The sequence below is a fragment of the Capsicum annuum genome, chromosome 3 (genome assembly GCF_002878395.1).
Source record: "Capsicum annuum cultivar UCD-10X-F1 chromosome 3, UCD10Xv1.1, whole genome shotgun sequence".
NCBI lineage: Eukaryota > Viridiplantae > Streptophyta > Magnoliopsida > Solanales > Solanaceae > Capsicum > Capsicum annuum.
The window spans coordinates 170773976-170796580 of NC_061113.1; the positions used below are offsets into that span (position 1 = coordinate 170773976).

The following is a 22605-nucleotide window of genomic DNA, read 5'->3' on the forward strand; positions in this document are numbered from 1 at the left end:
TTTCATTATAATACATTAGATGAAGTTGACTTTTGGACACCTTTCTATATTATTTGTTCGCATGTGATGATACTCATGCCTCTTGAGTGGAGTATGTTGTGTAAAGAAGAGAGTGCCAATGGGGCATATGGGTGTTTGCTTAACCCATTTTCATGGAATCTCTTTCCATTTGACCTATATAAGGAAATGGAATGTGGCACTTGTGATGTCTTGCTTGGTCAAGGAGACAAGCTAGTTGTGACTAGGAAAAGTCCATGATATTAAGGACTGCTTGTCACCTTCCAAGGGTTGGACAATTTGAGTTTTCAAATGGGACTTTTGGAAGCATGGTTGATACTGCGATAGGAGGGACCCCAACTCATTGAGAGTACTATTTGGTATAGAATGTTTGACTCCTAATAGATCCCTCGACCATTCTAGTAGCATGGCTTCGTTGGTGCACTTCCTTTCTTTGGGAAGTTGCTTGATAGAGAGGGTTGTCTTGTGCTTAACATGTCTCTCCTTATCTACCGGTGTCCTTGTTCTATGGCATGCCCTAGATAATGATAGTGTCTTTAACACCTTTCTCTATTGCCTTTTTGCTTACGATGATACCATGTTGGTATGGGAATTATTTACTATAGAGGTAAAGGTATATGGGTCTTGCACTCCTTTGACCCGAAAGAGCCCTTATGGGTGATTGCACCACTTTTGGGTATGGTCTTATTGCCAGGCGACGAAACAATTATGTCTTATGACTCCTAAAGTTTATGTGATATAATCTATTGGGATTCTTGATGCTGTTAAAGCCTTTGTGGTTTCTTGGTCTCATGATGTTGCTTATGACCAATTCCTTTGTACCGTATATGATGAATGAATCTTATTCAACACAAAGGATAATTGGTTGTATTTCAAATGTGTGCTTACTTGGCAAGTTGGTATGGTAGATAACCCTTGTGCTAACCCTTATGCTATGAGGATGTGTTTGTTGTTTGTCCTTTTATTTTTGCAAATAGGTTCGGATTCAGGGAGGATCCTTTGGGGAGGATGTGGTGCGCATGGCTAGCTTGGGGCACATTAGGAGACACTTTCATATATGAATAATAGCTTGGAGCCCGGAAAAAGCCATGGAGCAATAAATACGCAAGGTCATGGGCGATTAAGATGTCATTTGTGCAATCAAGAAAGGCCCTTGTGGGTTGTTTCCTAAATAGTCGCTTTTGGGCTTTTTTTTAATAGGCTATTTTTGTAAAAGACAATGACTATAAATAGTTGCCTTGGCCATTTTCATTCTAAGACTTTGATGATTTGAAAACTGAACTCCTTGCGAGTGTAGGGTGGAATCTCTTTAGTCTAGTTTAGTGTAGCTAAATCTTAGTGATGGGTGGATTCCCATTGTTGATTTAGAACTTCCTAATCTTAATTTTCCCAAAGAGTTACTTATTTGTGAATTCAAGTAGGGTTTCTTTACTCTAATTAAAAATTGAACTCCTTTAGGGTGTCGAGTGGAATTCCTTTACGCGTAGTTGTAGTATTAGTAAGATTAGTTTATGGGTGGATTCCCATTGATTGGTTGAAAACTTCTTTACATTGGTTTTCATAGTTGAGTTACTCATTTGTGGATTCATTTGTGTTTCTCAACTTCTCTAAAATCGAGTCTCTTCTCCCTTGGTTCAATTGTGAACATAGTTGAGCCCTTCTTTTTTCACTTCTCATCTCCAATTTCTCATCTATCTTACTTTGTGTTGTTTGAATTTTGCGTTTTGGATTTCGATTGGATTCGCCCCTAATTGGGATCGTTATCAAGAATTTGGTAGATTTCCTAAAGGAATTGTATGCTTATTGAGGTTGCTATCATCCCTTAAATGTTGAAGCATACAATAGTACTATTTGTTGAAGAATACAATAGTACTATTTATAAAAAAAAAAGGGAGGGAATATCCTTTACATACCTTACTTTGAGATCTTCTCTCTAATGTCGACGTCAATGAAAAATCCTTATCTCGATTGTTTGTAGCTAACGATAGTTCCATGAGTTCCAAGCAATTAAAAAAATAATAACCTTTGTTCCAATATAAGAATCAATGCCAAACTTTTGAATTTGAGTTGTGGTGGCTAATAATTTTCCTCTCCAACGAGATGCTTTGCCGAGTGAGAGATGCTGACTTTGATATGAAAGATTGTATTGAAAAAAATTGCTTCAGTATCTATATAATTGTTTAGAAGTTAAAGTTGGTTCCCTATTTTACCCCAAATGATGAGGCGGCATTAAGGCCCCCCTCCCCCCATATATTGTGTATGCGGAGGGTTTGAGGAAGGGATTGACCACAAGGGTCTATTGTACGCAGCCTTACCTTGCGTTTCTACTAGAGGCTAGGCTATAATGCCTTCAATTATAATAATTATAATATTGATATAATGTGGCATGACTTATGTCATTGAGGCAGTGGGTCTAATCTCTTAGCCTTGAGAGAACTATTGCATATATTGGTGAGTTGGAAGTCCATCTATACGTATTAAGGTGATATACTAATAAAAGATCACTTTTGACCAACATAGTGGAAAGTGGTTGACACTTATCCTGACTGTATAATTAAATACAATGAAGTGTTGGGAGATGTGAAATTAATGAAGTTGAACTTAATATGTTGCTTCCCTTCTTAAGCAGTTCCACGTGAGAGTGGAATTGTCCACACCCCACAATACTTAATCCAGTTATTTGGATGGGGTTCATGACACGTATATAGTTGAATATTGTGTAGGTCTAAGGTAAAATGTACATAACTTTTTACTTCGAAGTTAGGTAGATGAGAGGTTTTTTCTCTCGATAAACTAGACTCATGTATCTTTATATTGATAGGTGTAGACCCTTTTAACTCTTTATAGATTGGGAGATATCCGCATCCAAGCCAAACTACGTACAAGATTACTTATAACTTGAATTTTTAGCTTCAAGACTATTTTTTCCCTCCAACTTTTGTTTAAAACTTGCAATACCTTCATATATCAATCCCCTGACACAACCACCAATCTCTAACCTTATTCTTTCGACATCTCATTGACGGGTGACATAAAGCGATAGAATTTGACTTGTAACTCTTGATGGGCTAATTTAAACACTTTAAATGTGTAGGATGTTGCACTTCCCTCTTTTTTGCTAATATACCACATCAAGAAATCAATTCATTTCCTAAACATATATAATCATCTCTACAACATGTTCCACGACTTACGAGATCATCCACCCATATTATCCGTCATTTAGCATGTAATTAAGCACCTAACACCCAAAGGGTGGGCATAGTGGTCATGAAGTGGGTTAAGAACCTTAGGTCTCAGGTTCAAATCTCAGAAGAGACCCCAAAAACAATAGGTGATTCTTCGTATATTTCCTAGTCTTGGTGGACAGAGTTACTAGATATTTATATTTATTGCTGGTGGGAGATGATGATATCTGGTGGATTTAGTCAAGGTGCGGAAAGCTGTCCCGGACACCACAGTTATCAAAAAATTAAGCATATATTATGTTAAGCGAATTAAAGTTATTGTTGGATGCTACATTTTCTCACTTTTACTTTGTAATAGGTAAGGATATCTTGTTTTGATGCCTTTTCAACTTTCCAAGTTGACTCTTCATTGCAATGGCTCTTCCATAGCGGGCTGAAACAACCTCTTTTGTTCTAATTTTGTGAACTTTCCTATCAAGTATGCCATAGGAACTTTGGTTCTTAAGAAAAAAATACACCATAGGAACTTCTTCATATGATAGTTTTGCATCAAGTTCCTCGGTCAGAGATGGAACCATATGTGAAGGATCGCACACATATTTTCATAGATTGATGCATGGATGTTTGGATTTCACGTCTGGCTTCAAGGCAAGTTGAGAGGCCACATTTCAGTCCTTTTGAGAAGTTCATAAGGCCCAGTGATCCTCAAATCAACTTGCCATTCTTACAAAACCTCATTACCTCTTTCATCGTGAAATCTTCAAAAAACATGTAGTTGCCAACCATGAATTCGACCTCTCAGTGCTTCTTGTCCAAATAGGACTTTTCGTGACTTTGAGCTGTTCTAAGCCTTTCTTGATTATGTTTAACTTTTTCCAAGGAATCTTCTACAGGATTTGAGCCAAGAAGTTTGGCTTCCTAGTTCAAACGATCCAACGGACGATATATACCGGTACCTATATAATACTCCGTCACTTTAATGCTCGCTTTATAGCTATTGTTATAAGAAAACTATATTAATCTGGAGATGCTCATCCAATTGCTACAAATCAATGGCACACGCCCATAACATATCCTCAAGTGTTTGAGTAGGTCTTTTGGTTTGTTTGTCTACAACAACAACAACATACCTAGTGAAATTCCACAAGTGAGGTTTGAGGAGGGTAGAGTGTACGCAGACCTTGCCACTACCTGGTAGAGGTAAAGAGGCTGTTTGCTAAAGACCCTCGACTCAAGTGCAGCAAATCCAGGTACAAAGACGAAGAAGAAGGAAACAGTGGAAAAAGTACAATAACTAACAAGGACACATAGCAAAGTTTACAAGATAAAAGAAAGAACAACAACATTGTATGATAATCTAAACACAATAAACAACAAACTATGATATATATCACAAGCAGGGATTGCAATACTATGGTTAGTATATCAACAAACCTCCCAACAAGCCTAAAGCCTCGGCAAGAAAGACAACACCTACCCTACTAACCTTCTATCCTAATACACGTCCTCCATACCCTCCTACCTAAGGTCATGTACTCGGTAACCTAAAGCTGCATCATGTGCTGCCTAATCACCTCTCCCCAATACTTCTTCGTTCTACCTCTACCCCTCCTTGTACCGACTATATCCAACCTCTTGCACCTCCTCCCTGGAGCATCCACACCTCACCTTTGTACATGGCCAAACCATTTCAACCTTGCTTCCCGCTTCTTGTCCACCACGGAGACTACTCACGAATATCCTCAAGTTCACTTGTGTTCCGAAATCCTCTTGAAAGGATTGTTAAACAAATAAATCTCAAGCCTAACTCAATCCCAAAAGCTTGCTCATGAGGGAAGGATTGCCCAAGACCATTTAAAGTGACCACCCACTCCTTTAATAACCAATGTGGGACTCAACAAGGATTACCAGAAGAATGTGGTGAACTATGCACCTTTGTATGATATAATTGACATTGGAGTACCAGTCATGCAACCAGACTATTTGCCTTAGATTCAATTGTTCATACTGCGCTGTAGTGCACACAATTCTCTTCTACTGTGCTGCCTTGCCTTTTTGGGCCTTGGTTAGGATCACATTTCACGTGTTACCTGCGTTATATCATGAAGCTGTCCAGGCCAAAAACCTTCCCGCGATACCTTTACGATGCACAATTATGGCGTAAACCGCCTGAGAGTGATTTTCATGTCAAACTCTAATGTGACAATACCACTTCAATGCACTCCAAATCATTCACAAAGCATCTATCTTCATCTCAACAACCAACATTTTCTAATATCATATGATATCTTCCGCACATATTATTCATCATTTAGCATGTAACTAAGCATGTATTAAGCCCAAGCAAACCAAACAATTCGTGGGACACAACAGCATTTGGCTCATTCCCGTACTTCCTAGTTTACTAACCCCCATCTTCTGTGATGGTGTGTAGGGCGTGTTACTCTCCTTGCAGAAGGGTGTAGAGGATCTCTATCAGAGGTATGCAGAAGGTTGTTCTTTTGTTTTTATGATAAACTATTTTTGTGACTTGTACATCATTTAGAAGTTCAGTACTGTGATTGTTAACCCTTGTGTTTCCTGACAGAAATTAATCAAGAAGTACAACTTGAGAGAGAGAGGGCAGGGGCAACATCAAACCTATGCTTTAGGAATTAAAGAGGTGATTTTCTTCTGATCTCTTTTCTTTTCTCCTTTTTGCCTCCTGATACAAAGAGACACAAATATCTATTTATTAGATATGTCAATCTATTTAATTCCTGATTCGTCCTGCCAATCATAAAGCTAACAGTGTGATCTGGGAAGTCTCCTGATCACAACAAAAAGGAGTTGAGGGATTGATAGGTATGCAGAAAATGCAACTTCACCAACATGCAAACTTACACTGGAGATAACATTTACCCTGCTGCCAGTACTTCCCTCCTTTTGTTAGTCCTTGTACTATATCGATTATTTAGCTACTTAGAAATAAGTCCGATTTTGTGGACGAACATCTAGAAGAAGGAACTAGGAACACCATGCCTTTGGTGAATTGGCGACTAGCAAATTTTCCATCAATGTTTCTTCTAACAAGTTAACCTCTTTATTTGCTGTACTCTTTAAGTCAATTTCTTTTTTATCTTCAACCTCTCTGCTCTCTTTTTCTTATGAGAACAGTGGAACCCAGAAAATCCCTGAATAGTTTTGCCCCCAGTGTCTGCAAGAGACAATATTGAACACTCTGAACATTGGGGCTTTCTTGGATATTTTTATTCGCTTTCTTCTGAAGGACATCATGATTCATAAGGAACTTTATGCCGAAGTCCAACATTAAGCACCCAAAGGGTGCGGCCTAATGATCAATTAAGTGGGTGAAAATTATGTGAGAACAGGTATCAAATACTGCCAGAGACAAAAAATGCTAGGTGATTTTTTCCCATTTGCCTATGCTTGGGTGGACAGAGTTACCGGTATTTGCGCGAATGGAAGATAGCAGGTACCTGGCAGAATTGTCTAGATGCATGCTATTAAGAACATAATAGCATGACTTGAAGAAGGATAGATAGAGTACTATCAATGGGGGAGTATGGAAGCACATAAGCAGACTTTGGGGAGACTTTAGTCAATTTACTAGACTGGAGGTGGGAAATGGAGAAAAAAGTTAAATTTTGGACAGATTTGTGGGTTGGTGATGCATGTTTAAAGGACAAGTTCCCTACTTTTTGTTCAACTGTTCCTCTAAAAAGGATGGGAGTATTGCTGAATTTCATTCTAACGCTGGTTGGCAGCCAAGGTTCCGGAGAAATTTGAATGGCTGGGAGATAGAAGATCTTTGTCAGTTGCTTCAACAATTCGGATCGGTTCATATTGATCAGAACAAGGTGGATATCCTAATTTGGTGGGCAAGTAAAGACAAGAAATTTACAGTTAAAAATAGTTATAGTGTGTTGATAAAACAGTCAGGTCACTGGGATAATTCTTGGCCTTGGAAGATGATATGGAAGACAAAAGCTCCGTTAAAGTAGCATGTTTTGGATGGGTTACAACTTGGGAGGCATGCTTAACTTTATAACATTGAAGTGTGTGACCATCGCATTTATAAGCTTAAGCTATTAAAGAGAACAAACTTTTATGCACTTAATTATATTCTCAACAAACCCTCTCACGTGTTTTTTTTTCATAAGCCAAGCATGTGAAAATTCTTTTTGATAATGGGTGGTGGTGTGCTTTGATCCCAGGACATCTGCCTGCTCAGATTCCATGTTGAAGTGTGTGACTATCTCATCTAAAACCTTAAGATGCCAGAGAGGGCACACTTTTATTTACTTAATTATATTCTCAACAAGTTGTTCATCTAGGATCTCAAAAAAATGTGTTAAACTATACATCATCCTTCACTGAAACTTTAAATGGACTATAATCTTATAATCAACTTTAGTGGATTCCTGAATTTGTTTCTAGCTCAGGTCTGGGAGATTGATGCAGACAAACATCAACCTGGTTCTGTGCTTCACACACTTGGTTGGCCTTTGGACCAGAAGACCTATGGAGGTTCTTTCTTGTATCATATGAAGGACAGACAGGTCGCTGTCGGCCTTGTGGTTGCTCTAAATTATCAGAACCCTTTCTTGAACCCTTACGAGGAATATCAGGTAAATATGATGATGTTATTGTTTATATAGCATTCCTTTACCGTTCTCTTTGATCCTCAGTCAAAGAACAAGCTATTTCAAGATTCCTTTTGTTTTAAGCATCTAATTACTTATCCTACATATCCCAAATCTCAGAGGCTTAAATGTCATCCTGCTATTAGGCCACTTCTTGAGGGTGGAACGGTTCTCCAATATGGTGCTCGGACTTTAAATGAAGGAGGTTTTCAGGTGTGATGGATAATATTTTTTCTTATTATATTATGGATTTCACATCTTTTTGGTCATATTTAAAGCATATCCTCAGTGTCAATAATGTGTTTCTGAAGAAATGACACATTATATGGATTTTGCCATTTAGTAACGTCTGCATCTATGACGTGACTAATAAGGATGAGTGATGCCATTTTTTCCAAACTCCAATGTGTTTAGTAGATTTCAGTAAAGAGATTTGTGAATATCAGTTCAATATGAGAAACACATCTGATAAATTGAATGCACTTTAGCTCTCTTTCCATACTTATTTTGACATTCCAGAGGCATGTTTTTTTGACTTTTATACAAAAATGTTTTGGTTAAATTTCAGTCTATTCCATATCCAGTTTTCCCTGGTGGAGCAATTATAGGATGCTCAGCTGGCTTCTTAAATGTACCAAAGATTAAGGGCACTCATACAGCTATGAAATCAGGTACTACCTATTGTTCTAGTACTTAATTCTGACCTAGCAAATCAGAATAATATGCTTAATAGTTTACTAATTGAAAGCTTAAGTTACTTTACTGAAGACTCCACGATGTGTAGTTAATTTAAAATTGTTGCCATGCAGAATAGATTGTTTAAGCTATTCGAATGCAAGATTCATGATGAATATTGGATTGAAAAAATAAGTCAGTTAAAGCACCATTGGAATATAATACCCAAAGTTAGCATTACAAAACTTGTTTTGAAAGAAATCGTCAGTCTCTTGGGACTCAATATTCAGAGGTTCACATATATTACATTTTGGAGTTTCATTGAGGAAGCTTAAAGATCTTACTTCTTTCAAGAAAATGGAGTCTGGTGAGAGAAACTCCTTCTCTAGAATTCACGAAGAGAGAGAACATGTCTTTGAAAGTAGCACAAGCTTGGCCAGTACTGGAGCTAGAAGGGAGATGCCAGAAATTGGACACCAGAAAGACACCCAGGTTCAGAATTTCTAATGAACACACTCAGAGAAGGAAGGATTTCCTAAACATGTGTTTGATTGGGAGTTTCGTTTAGTGGGTTGGCTCTCCAGAGTCCAGAAGACATCAAAACTGGGCTGTTGAGGCTTGGGGCACAAGTAATGGTATGGAAGTGTCACTTTTAGGAGACACAAGATTTTTGGCCAAGGCTGTTCTCCTAGGGCGAAATTTTGTAATGCTTGGTTGAGAGTACATATTAACTAGTATTGGATTCTCCAAAATCACTAGTCGTGCTTTGGCTTATAGTCACGACTTCATAGCTACTGATGGCATGCATCCGAAAACTCTTTATTGTAACGTAGCACATAAGACGATATAAGCATGGGGCATTTTGATTTTTATTCTGCTATACTCGAGAAAATGAATGATGCACTTGATGCAGAATGGAATTTGAGAGGAAACTAAGCTACAAACTAAGCTAAGCTAAAGCTATTTTAGATAGAGCTAAAAGACAGATTTTCATTGATAATCTCCAAATGAGTAGATACAGGATATTTATAATGTAAAAGAGAACCCTAGGCAAATAGAAATGACAATATTATCCGAATAACCTAACTTAGTGTTCGAGAGAAATAGAAATAGTAAATTAGGACTAAACTGTAAATGATGAAAATTATGTAAATATGCTGCTTCTAAGCTCGCATGGTCTGATCTGCAACATTCCTTCCCCCTTAAAAGAAACCTTGTCCTCAAGGTTAAAAACATGAAAGGCATAATGCATGTCTTCTCGAATTCAGTTGAACTCCAACGAACACCCTTGAGTTTAATCTTCCAAAATTCATGCATAACAAGGTCACAAGCATTACCCTGTTTTCCTGATACCTTTCCAACCACAGAGATTACAGATAACTCGTGTTTAGGTTCTATAGCATCACTTTCACCAAGAATTGCAAAAGTTGATGCATTTTCCTGACCATGCATCTTCATTATCATTAGTAACTTTTGTTTCTTCTCACCTCCAAGACCATGTAGAATGAACCATGTAAAAGAGACAATATTGAAAACTAAAAGTGCAACAATTAGCCTTAAAATGCAGCTGAGTCGATGCCTCCCCACATTAATAGTATTGTGCAACTTCATGAATTTTAGACTATGCTTTAGCTGCCCCAATTTTCTCCTCCAGTCAGCATGGTAACTACATTGTTTCTCATTGAGTAAAGCCATAATGAGATTATGACCTCGCTAGAAAATAATATCCAAAGACTGATATAAGTGACTCCGAAAGGCAGAAAAGCAGAGACCTTGAGAGAAAATAAGGTCGCGTTTGCCTTTTACATTGGAGCTATCATCTTTGGCAACATTACAAAACTCCATTTCATTAGGAAGTATCTCAGAAATAGTGCCAACAGTGACAGTGAATTTTGTGGAGCATCGAGTCTGTTGCACCATATCTTCTCTTGGATTTCCTTTATTGGTAAAGAATGTGGCACCTAAGGAGCCAACTTGTCTTTGAGGTACAATTTTTCCCAGCTTCACATTGCTACCAGCAACACATGAATGGAATAATGTCCACCAAATAGGGGAATTTGTGCCGACTATATGATGATACTTTAGTCGTTCTTCAGTCACATCCAAAAAAACAAGTTGACTCATTGCAAGCTAAAAGAACTACATTCCAGGAAACTTTATTTGACGAGAACCCACGAGGATCTTGTGTCCTCTCAAAGCAACAAACATATTCCTTGCCATTTTCAAGTGCACAGGTTGATGTTGCACTATCTCCAATGACTGCTCTAATTGCCTTCCAACCCACATTAGTAAGAGCTCGTGAATAATGACAACATTAGTGAGGCTTCTTTGTCTCGTTCTAATAGATTAGAAACAAGTATAGTGCCTTCCCTAGGAGCAGGATTTTCTCCCAATCGAGCCTCTATTGGAGATGACAAAAGTGATTCGCCTGCTATCACACAAATATCTTCCCTCTGCCTCCAATTCCCTTCACACGAGGACGAGGATGAAGAGCACTTATATTGACCAACACCGAGTGTGCTATGTGTGACATAGATGGAGTTACTATTATCCCATTGATTGTAATTTCCTTGTTACTGTGAATATGCATGAGCGACAGTGGTGTTGTAACCAACATTAGGATATGGATTGTAATTTGTATAGGGATGTGGATTGTAGTTGTCATGTTTCCTCATACTAGTATGACCTCCAGATGACTAAAAATTCGATAAATCAAAGAACTCTGAAGGTTGGTACGCATACTGTGGATATATTGCATTAAATTGTTGTTGATACCCACTACAATAATCCTCATAACTGGTATATATATATCCATAAGGATTTCCTCCATAACCACCATTAGAACTTGGAGGGAGGATAGATGAGAAATTGGTAGCATAATGAGTATTTTGAAATGCCATCAACAAATACCCATAGTACGAGGATGATTGCGCTGATACCAAATGATGCAGAATGGAATTTGAGAGGAAACTAAGCTACAAACTAAGCTAAGCTAAAGCTATTTTAGATAGAACTAAAAGATAGATTTTCATTGATAATCTCCAAATGAGTACATACAGGATATTTATAATGTAAAAGAGAACCCTAGGCAAATAGAAATGACAATATTATCCGTATAACCTACCTTAGTGTCCGAAAGAAATCGAAATAATAAATTGGGACTAAATTGTAAATGATGAAAATTATGTAAATATACCACTTCTAAGCTCGTATGGTCTGATCTGCAACAACACCCCCGTTGACTTTAAAAGTCTGACACAGGAATGCTAGCGGCAGAATCTGCATTCAGCATGCTCCAAGAAGGCTTGAAGATGGAAAATTATTGGGACAATTTACGAAGTTCATGGATATGGGAAGAACTATATACTGCAAGGAACTATCGCCCGGTGAGTGTTGTGTTTTAGGAGCATATTTGGTAGGTAAACCTTTTCGAAAACTTGTAGGAGCATATTTGTTAGGTAAACCAATCATGATATTGCATCTTCTCAAAATTATTGTCATACCTTTGGAGCATAGTGCATAACATTTTGCTGGAGAACACCTGTATGCTCTTCCTGATATAGTGAGACAATGGCCCTGATGACCAACATTTTGTTGCCTCTTATAGATTGAAGTCAACTACTTTTTCTTCCGGTAAATTAAATATAGGAGGCTCCCTTAATATTCTCGTTTTAACCTTCTATCTTTGTTAACTTCTCTACTGCAGGCATTTGAGTATGGGCTCTATCCTGGTTTAGCTTTAAGTGCTGTAGAGCAGTAAGATTTCGCCTTTTGCTTAGTCAATCGTCTTTTCAATACTCATGTTTTTGTTTTCCATACCATTTTCTTAAGCTGTATGACTAATGGATCAGCTTAAATTTGTCAGTTACATACTCAAGGGTAGATCTCCAGTCACTCTGAATCATGGGAAACCTGATCATGAAGCAACAAGGGTAAGACATTTTTTTTTTATCATAAGAGTTCATTTGATGACTGATGTCATCTAATACCAGATGCGTTAATTTTGTCATGCCCTAAAGCTAGGGTGAACATGATTGGCACCATGTCCTCATTACCAGCCAAGTGAGCCAAGCGAACCTGGGATCTTTCTGCTGTGATTATTCTAATCCGTGTATTAACTCATAAGAAATGGCATAATTTAACCAATAACTGACTAATTGGTTCTAAATTAAGTATGAACATAACCAGAGGTGGAGCTATGTTTTGAACCGTATGGATTCTCGATTCTTGCAAACAACCTCGTTTGCTAGTAACTAGGTTTCGAATTTAAGTTTGTATATTTTAGTAGTTCCTTTAACACATAAACTGGGTTTTGATCAAAGCTTTTGAGTTCTTCTGCTGGCAAACAATTAATACATGTAAGCGTGAGGTAGCTATAACCCTGGTCTGTGTGTCTCTGTGGCTCTCCTGGTGGGGGAGGTTGGCTACTTCTCCCAAAATGAATGTGATCATACTAGTAACTGTGTTTGAGTAAAGCATTCAATCAATTCAAATAACAAGAACAAGTTCAAATGCTCACAAAAGCAAGGTTATGATATTATTTCTTGTTTCAATGATATTACTTCTATAAGCGGCCCTTTCGGAAGTTGAGATCTAGGCACAATATCAATTTGTCGATCTATTCCTCTCAAGGGAGGAAACCCCTTACAGATATTCTTAGGGAAAACATCACCAAGATCCTGTAAAAGTTTTGAAATACATTAGGAAAAGGAGTGAAGTCGTTAGTGTTAATCATAGCTTCCCCGTAAGTGAGCAAGACAATGGGCATCCCCTCTTTTTTCGCAAGTGAACTCTCCTTGGCTTTTGCAAGACTCACTATTTTTTCACCCTTTGCCTCTTTATTCTCACTAATTCTTTCATTTTTATCACTCTTTCCTACCTTTTATTTTCTCTCGTCGCTGCCCTCTCTCTCCTCATACCTCACTTGATTTTTTCCTCTCTTTTTTTTAATCCTCATATTTTTCCGTTGTTTATTGCAATCGTTGGTTGTATTCATACACTTGGGAAGGAGGTTAGGGTGCAAGAATATATGTCTTTCCTTTATGCTCGTGAGAGTACTTATTTCTCCCCCCATCATGAAATGCATATATATCATATTATTGGGGTTGACCCAACAATATATAACAAACATGCATTGGTACAACATCACATAGAACTTTTTAGAGCAACCCCTCCAATAGAAAAAGAAATTATGCATAGTTTACTCACCTTGGGCTCTTTACATTCTTCAACCATTAGAGCTTGTAATTGGCCTTACAGTGCGTGTAATCTCCAATTTCTCCACCAAGTATGTACTTACCACATTAGCACAACTACCATTGTCAAAAACCATAGATCAAATTCCAGCCTTTATCTCACATCGTGTATGACAAATATTCTCTGTGTGCCTTTTCAAGCTCCCCGATTTAATTTTCATAAGACGCCTAACTACCTCGAAAAATTTCCCCTTATCATGAGGCTACCTGATAACATCCAGGCTGACCCACTTGCATTAAGATTGATGAGCTTCAATGTGACTCAAGAAAATGTTTATAATGGAAGAAGAGCTCGAGAACGAGTCCAAGAATTATGGAGAGGAATGGGCAAACTGCTACACTTATTTCATAATTCAAGTCCAAGCCCAAAAGGAAGAAGATTGGGCCCATATGGGTTGTGTGTAAATTTGGAAGCTTTCCCTTATTTTCGTAGGGGAGAATTTTTGGGCAAGGTAGGACAAGGAGCAGGGGCAGAACATATCTCAGAAAAAATTACTAAAGACAAAGCTATAAATACATGATTTCTTCCAACTATGGGAGTTTGAAAGGAGGAAAATATCGTTATTAATCAATTAACAAAGTTGGATCGTGCATAAAAAAAAAAAAGTTTTTTTTTTTTTCACCCCCCCCCCCCCCCCAAAAAAAAAAAAAAAGAAAGAAATCTGTGAAGACGAGTTGTTATTGATGGGCAGTTTGTTTATGAGGAGATTACTTAGAGACGGAGATCCAGAGCTCTATGGTTGAAGAAGCAGATAGAACGCTAAGTTTTTCCTAAGAATGACAGTGTGCAAAGAAGTTCAACACAATTGATAGATTAGACATCACTGGAGAATTAGTGGAAGATCTTTGGCCATCAGAGAGGAATTATTTTCCTTCTATTAGAATTTATATCTGAACCTGGACATGGGGCCTGATTTCAACTACAGAAATCTTTTGAAAATCATGATATTTTGATTATATATAGCGATTTGCAATTGACACAGTCCCGTGTCCTGATGGGTATCCTATGTGTTTCTCTTATTCTTGTTGGGATATTTTTAAGGAGGACATTATGAATTCTTTGGAGGATTTTCATATTCAGGAATATTTTGGAAAATGTTTTAATGCCACTTATGTGGCCTTAATTCAAAAAAAGAACAGAAGAAGAATGGGGCAAGAGATTTGAGTGATTTAGACTCATTGTCTTTGAATGGGCCAGTTCGGGTCGCTAGTGTAGGGAATTAATTGGTGGGGGTGTATTCCTGTTATGATTCTGTATTCAATGTTCCGTGTTCCGTGTTCCATGTTTATTACGAATATGTGTGCTTTCCTCTGCTTTATATTCCTGCATTCCTGCTTTACTCTGTTTTATATTCCTTATGGGTGCCGTATCTATGTTATGTCATCTGCTTCTGTGCTGTACTATGTGTTTGTGGGATATCTCGTGACTTGAGCCGGGGGTCTTTCGGAAACAGCCTTTCTACTTCATCAGAGGTAGAGGTATGGACTGCGTACATCTTACCCCCCCCAGACCCCACTAAGTGGGAATACACTGGGTTTGTTGTTGTTGTTGTGTTGTATTTTTATATGCTTTTTCCTAGTCCTTGTTAGATTTGATAAAGGTAGATCCCAATCTCATACTATTTGGGATAGGTTTTTTTCCCTATATATAGGGATGGATTTTATTATTTTCAGGGAGACAACATTATTATTAATTGAGAGTTTCTCTTATTTTACACCTTTGTGTGTGGCTACTTGAGATTTATCTTGCAACCTTATAAGAACGATTCTTTAGGAGGTAAGATTAATTCTTAACTTGATATTTTTGGTTTCTATTAAAGTTAATTAAAGAAGGTGATTAGTCTTATACTAATTGTTGTCTTTAATTTATTCAAAATAGGGGTCTAGATCACCTTTGGATCTAAGTTCTTGAATTGACTCTATTGGTATCATAATTAGTCTTCATCCACTAGTTTTGAATACTAAGATCAATTAGGGTTCTTAGCACTTCATCTCAAAATTGGGGATTTATTCTCAAATTTCATCTATCTTTAATTTCTTGTCTTTAATATTAATATTTTCGCTTCTGCATTATTTTCTTATTTATTAACGTAACCCGATTCTTATCAAGTAGTATCAGAGCGGTTCTATCAAGGTTCCGTTCTTGATAATCCCGGGAGTTTCAACAAAAAAACACTCAAAATATTTTTTTCATTGTTAAGCTACATAGCCAAAAAAAAAAAAAGAAATAAAAAAGAGAGAATTTATCTGTTTGAGAATTAAGGTATTATCAGAAAAAAAATTTCAGATTTTTTTTGTGTTTCTTGATTTCCAACATCAACAAAGAAAATCAAGAAGAGGGGAAATTTGAAAATTTTTCTATTTACACAAATTGGTCTTTTTTCTTGTCTCACCAAACCCAATTCGTCTGGGAGTTGGTAATTTTTTTTTCTCTCTGCATCTTACTTCTAAAGGGATTGTTACTAGTAGGGTTAATATATAAATCCTAAAGGAATCAGCCAAAGGTTGTAATTTGAATGGGAAAAGGCAAGAGGGGTGAGATAAAAAAAAGGGTCAAATTAAGAGTTTATGTTTTTTTTTTAAACTTTTGGAGATGTCTCAAAAAGATACTGATGCTGGGACTCAAAACGACGACATAGCTGAGGCACTTAGAAAGATTTCTGCTCGACTCGATGCATTAGAGGTCGGCCAAAACCCACCTAATCAAGTGAGTATAATTGATTTAAGAAGTGTTTTTCATACAAGGAGTGTGATAAAAGATAATATTTACTCTATGATTATTGATTTTGAAAGTGATGCTAATGTGATAAGTTCATATGTGGTGGAGAAGTTGAAACTTACATGCATCAAACACAATGATTTCGGTGAACTTAAGGTGACTAAGCAATGCATGATTTCTTTCTCCATTGGAAGATACTCCGATAATGTTCTTTGTGAGGTAATTCCAATGCAAGATTGTCATATCAAGTTTGGATATCCATGACAGTTTGATAGAAATGCAATTTATGATAGGGAAAGAATAAAGTTTTTCTTGAGCTAAACAAAAGAAAATATAAACTTGTATCTTTAACTCCATCCCAAGTTTATAAAGATCACAAATGTGTGAAAGATGCAATGAAAAATTTTGAGAGAGAAAAGAATGATAGGGGTAAGGGGGTGCATGTTGATATTCCAAGAAAGGAAAGAAGAAAGGTTGTGTTGTGTGAATAGAATGGGATGTCAAGTGAGGTCAAGAGAAAAGAAAGGAGAGATGATCATGAGAGTAATAAAGAGAGGGATAATAATGAGGTAGAGAAAGAGAACCAAGGGAGTTTGAGTGAGGTTATTTCTTATTCTAATTCTAACCTTCCTACTTCTTCTTTTAGTTGCTTTGATTCACTTTTAGGTACTCACGGAAAAGTTTGCATTGAAAAACTTTCATTGAATGAACATGAACTTAATACTTCATTGGATGAACTTAATACTAAGGTGGTTGAAACTACATGTTCCATTGAGCAAATGTTTGTTCATAAAAAGGATATAAGTAAAGAGAATTATTTTGGATTTATCCAAACTGAGACTTATGACAAGAAGTCCAACAAGGCAGATGTAGATTTAACGCCAATGAGCAAGGAAAAACGAGGTGATATTATTCCTTTGCTACATAAGACCAAATTAAGGCAGAACTCCTCAAGTCTTGCTGATTGTAAGGTTAAAAAAATATTTGCTACTAGTGATGAGGAAATCCATGACTATTATGATACAAGTGATCAAATGCCCATTGTTGAACCTATTCATGATTCCTTGTTGGTGAATTTGAGCAGCTACTTAGAATTTAATGGAGATTGTATTTTGAGATTGAAAGATTCTTCTAACCTTCTTGAAATCTCTTATGCTTATGTGAATAAATATTATGTGGAAAAATCTTTGAGAAGTGTAATTGATGATGCTTGGCTATATCATAAAAGTGTTAAATTTGATACATATTTTATGGAGCTTACGTTGTCTTTGACAAGCCTAGTGGAGTACTTTATTTATAGAGCTAAATTGGAGAGACATATCATTCCCTACGTTATCTAAACATGAATATTGTTGTGCTCATATAAGGAAGAGACTTTTCTATTGGGATGATGATGTCCACATGCTTTATAAAGGTGTATTTATACATGAAAGGATTAATTGGGTTAAGTGGACGCATGGTCACTATCTTATTTTGTTTCTACCATTATTGTTTTCAAGTAATGGATGTTGTTTATTATTTTATGTCGTCTTGATTATGTGAGATTCAAATTCGAGGACGAATTATTTTCAAGACGAGGGGAATGATAGCATCCAAGATGGCCCACTTGCATTAAGATTGATGGGCTTCAATGTGAATCAAGAAGATGTTTATGATGGAAGAAGAGCTCGAGAACGAGTCCAAGAATTATGGAGAGGGATGGGCAAAGTGCTACACATTTCATGATTCAAGTCCAAGCCCAAAAGGAAGAAGATTGAGCCCATATGGGTTGTGAGTAAATTTGGAAGCTTTTCGTTATTTTCGTAGGGGAGAATTTTTGGTATTATTTTTATATGCTTTTTCTTACTCCTAGTTAGATTTAATAAAGGTAGATCCCAATCCCATGCTATTTGGGATAGGTTTTTTTTCCTAGATGGATTTTGTTATTTCAAGGGAGACAACATTATTATTAATTGAGAGTTTCTCTTATTTTACACCTTTGTGTGTGGCTACTTGGGATTTATCTTGCAACCTTATAAGAACGATTCTTTAGGAGGTAAGATTAATTCTTAACTTGATATCTTTGGTTTCTATTAAAGTTAATTAAAGAAGGTGATTAGTCTTATACTAATTGTTGTCTTTAATTTATTCAAAATGGGGGTCTAGATCACCTTTGGATCTAAGTTCTTGAATTGACTCTATTGGTATCATAATTAGTCTTCATCCACTAATTTTGAGATCAATTAGGGTTCTTAGCACTTCATCTCAAAATTGAGGATTTATTCTCAAATTTCATCTGTCTTTAATTTCTTGTCTTTAATCTTAGTATTTTTGCTTCCGCATCATTTTCTTGTTTATTAACGTAACCCGATTCTTATCAATACCTCTCGTCCTTAGTCCCAACACCATCATCTTCTTCTTACCTCTCACTTTTTTCACTCTCTTATTCTCCATTATCTTTAATGAAGATTTTTCTATTTGGACATTCAAACACCTTATTTCCCATCCTTTGACACGTGACATTGTATAACACTAGAAGTTGTAGAAGTTTTTGTGTTGAAAGTTTTACCTACATCTTTGGCCACCCATTATTTACCTTTGCCCTTATTATTTTGTGGTTTAGGCATAGTTTTCTCCTCATGTGTTGTCCATGGCTTCCTTGGAGTTGTAGTAGATCGATTTTTCCATGATCTAGCTTTGATACTTCCTTTTTTTCTTCTTCTTTTATAATCAACTACTAACTCATCTAATTTACATATTGTTGCAATTCTACTACATCAGCTATTTCTATTCTATATATAAATCACTAAGAAACATAGCCATAGTGGCCTGGCCTTTCTCATTACGGTTTGCTTAGATCATAGTCATACCCATAGCCTTAAAATAACCATTTGCGCACAATATGCTTCCTCATAACCCTCCTCATGTCGTCCCATGCTGCAACAGGCAGTTCTCCATTGTCTAATTTGTCTCTGTTAAATTTCTTCCACTAACTAGCAGCATAGTCAGAAAATTCAACCACAACAACTTGAACCTTCTTAACTTCACAGTTGTTTTGACAGACAATGGTGTCCACCTTCCTCTCCCAATCAAGGTACACTTTGGATCTCTTGTCCTCTTGAAAGTACGGATCTTCATCTTAGTGCTGCAAAGATTGTCATCGCTATCCTTAGCTCATGATGCCCTCCTTTTCTTCCTCCTTTGATAAGCTTCCTCAAATTTGTCCTCGTCATATCTAAATTGATCTTCATCTCATTGGACTTGAGAAGCTCGAACATCGGTCATGTTCTCTGGATTTAGGAAGACCTCTATCACATCATGTCCGGCGGTAGTCATTCTAAGCTCCTTAGCTAAGTTGTTGCTTTGAGTCCCAACATCAATCTCCTTTTGTGTTAGAGACATCTTGGAAAAAAATTACCAAAGAAACAAATATCTCATAGTTTGGCCTTTTCCTTCTATTGATTTCACCCTCTTGCCTTTATTAACTCAAGTTACGACATTTGGCTGGTTTCTTTAGGATTTTTTTGGTTATAAACCCTACCAAATAATAATCCTTTAGAAGCAAGATATAGTAAGAAAAAAATTTATCAATTGCCAGAGTGATTGGGTTTAGAGAGAAGGAAAAGACCAATATGTATATAAAAAAGAATTTCCAGAATTTTCCTCTTCTAGGTTTTCCTTCTTGATGTTGCAACACAAGGAACACAATAAATCTAGAGTTTTTTTAAATGGTAAGCACTTCTTTTTTTGGTTATGTAGCTTTAACTTTTAGCTATTGAGAAAAAAAATCTTTTTTTGCTTTTAATTTTTGCTACGAAGTTCTCAAGATTATCAAGAACGGAACCTTGGTAGAGCTGCTTTAATATCACTTGATAAGTATCAAGTTACTTCAATGAAAAGAAAATATTGTTGAAGCAAAAATACGAAGATTAAAATAGGAATTTAAAGATATGCGAAATTCGAGAATAAAATTCTTCAATTTCAAAAGTAAGTGCTACGAACTGTAATTGATCTTAATATTAAAAAATTAGCTGATTAAAGCTAATTATAATACTAATAGAGTCAATTCAAGAGCTTAGAGACAAAGTGATCAAGAACCCTATTTCAAAAAAAATTAGAGACCATAATTAATTGAAGACTAATTACCATCTTTAATTTAGGAATAAGAACCAAAGATATCAAGTTTAAAAATTTATCTTACTTCTTTGAAGAATCGTTGTTATAAGTTTGCAAGACAAATCTCAAGTAGCCAAGACACAAAGGTGTAAAAAAGATTAGCTCACAAATAATATAAATTCTATTGTAATGATTAATAACAAAATCCACCCATATATATATATAGGTGAAACCTATCCCAAATGGCATGGGATCCAAAGCCCACTTTTACAGAAATAATAAGAGTAATACTTCATTAGGAAATCTTATAAACTGGAAAACTTTAAATTAGGTAAGCATGTAAAATAATGTCAAACTTTTTCCATAGCAAAATACGGAAGAAGTTGTCACCAAGATTCCCACACCTAAACAAGGGAACTGGTGTGACTTGCAAGCCCATATTTTGGGCTTGAAGTGAAGCCACTAAACAGCCCATTTTGGGAAACAGCCCATTTTGGGCTTGAATTGCTGCCTCATGGACGTGAGTTGCAGCCCAATTATGACCAGAAATTCAGCACCTTTGTGGGCTTTAGTTTCAGCATTTTAGGCTCCATGTGGGCCCCGATCTTCCTCTTGGGCTTGGACTTGAACCATGAATATGTGTAAAACTTAGTTCATTTTTTGTCATGACCGAAATTACTAGATCGTGATGGCACCTACTCTAATCGACCTAGATAGTAGAATCCCTTACCACCCGTTCAACATAACATGCGGAAGTCTTTATTAAATAGGAATGATCAATCTTTATTACAACTGTTTTATTACAAATATTAAGTGCAGAAATGTAAACTACCCTGGGGAACTAGCCTAAACAGGCACACGAGCTTCTAAATCAAGAATGATAAGACTGAACACAACTTCCACTATGAATAAGAGTAGTACAAGCTGTTGAAGGATCGCTATCAGCAACTATCGTGAAAACAATACTGCTTCCTGCAAAAGACTATACCCCAAAAAGGGTATGACAAGAGTAGTATCAGTACAAACAACACGTACTGGTAGGTATTATCGGCCGGTCAGGATTAGATCAAGTAAACACAATATAGAAATCACAAAAAGAAAACATGACAACTTAAATAACAATTTAACTCATAATACCTACATCCACTTATGCTTTCTTTATTTCTTGTTTTGACTAAGAGTATTTCTATTCTTATATCTGTTGATCATTCATCACCTACACATCAAGTGTCATCCATCCTAACTCTCACTTATTTGATCCCAATAGTTATTAATCATGGTAAATAATTAATAATCATAACCTTGAAACAAATACAACTATGAACACACATTATGTTAAATACCCCATGTTTATGACACTTAGCCTTTTCAAGTAACTCTAACTCCAGTGAAGTATAAGTCAAAAGACAATAAGTTTCAAGTCAAACCATGACCAAATCAACAACCCCGACTCTAACAATATCCAGGTCAACAAACTATGACTCTAACCATATCCAAGTCAACAAACCATGACTCTACCACTATATACGTCAACAAATCATGACTCTAACAGGAGGAATCCTAAAATATATGACAAGTAAACGGACCATACAAGAATCTCAAATATACCAAGAAATATCATAATCCGGTTAACTCTAGGAACCCACAACCACCACCACAATATAACTTAGTTCACTCATGGAATCAATATAAGGAACAATAACAACAATAGTCATATACGCGGTCAACTCAAGGAACCATCACACATACATTAAGGCTGGCAACGGAACCGAAAAATTCCGTTCCGTTCCGTCAACTCCGTTTCCGGTTTGGTTCCGGCACCGGTAACTCCACGGTACCGGTTGGTATGGTCCGAAATCCGTTACCGGTGTGAACCTTCGAAAAAATCCGGTATTTTCGGTTCCGGTTGACCAGTTCCGGTACCGGTACCGGTTGACCGGGTCCGGTCCGTCAGACGAGTTCAATTTCTGCCCCTTTTTTTTTTTTTAAATTAAAATTGGGATTGGGTT

At 36.6% G+C, this 22605-nt stretch overlaps 1 protein-coding gene across 1 annotated transcript in view; it reads left to right on the forward strand.

Annotated features, from left to right (window-relative positions):
* Positions 1–22605, forward strand: part of LOC107863689 (electron transfer flavoprotein-ubiquinone oxidoreductase, mitochondrial) — a 51907-nt gene that overhangs the window by 10216 nt on the left and 19086 nt on the right. The window contains exons 6-13 of the mRNA XM_047408439.1: positions 5641–5687; positions 5794–5868; positions 7652–7837; positions 7973–8065; positions 8421–8523; positions 11789–11913; positions 12234–12283; positions 12393–12459. Coding sequence (XP_047264395.1) covers positions 5641–5687; positions 5794–5868; positions 7652–7837; positions 7973–8065; positions 8421–8523; positions 11789–11913; positions 12234–12283; positions 12393–12459 — 746 coding nt within the window. The remainder of the gene's footprint in view (positions 1–5640; positions 5688–5793; positions 5869–7651; positions 7838–7972; positions 8066–8420; positions 8524–11788; positions 11914–12233; positions 12284–12392; positions 12460–22605) is intronic.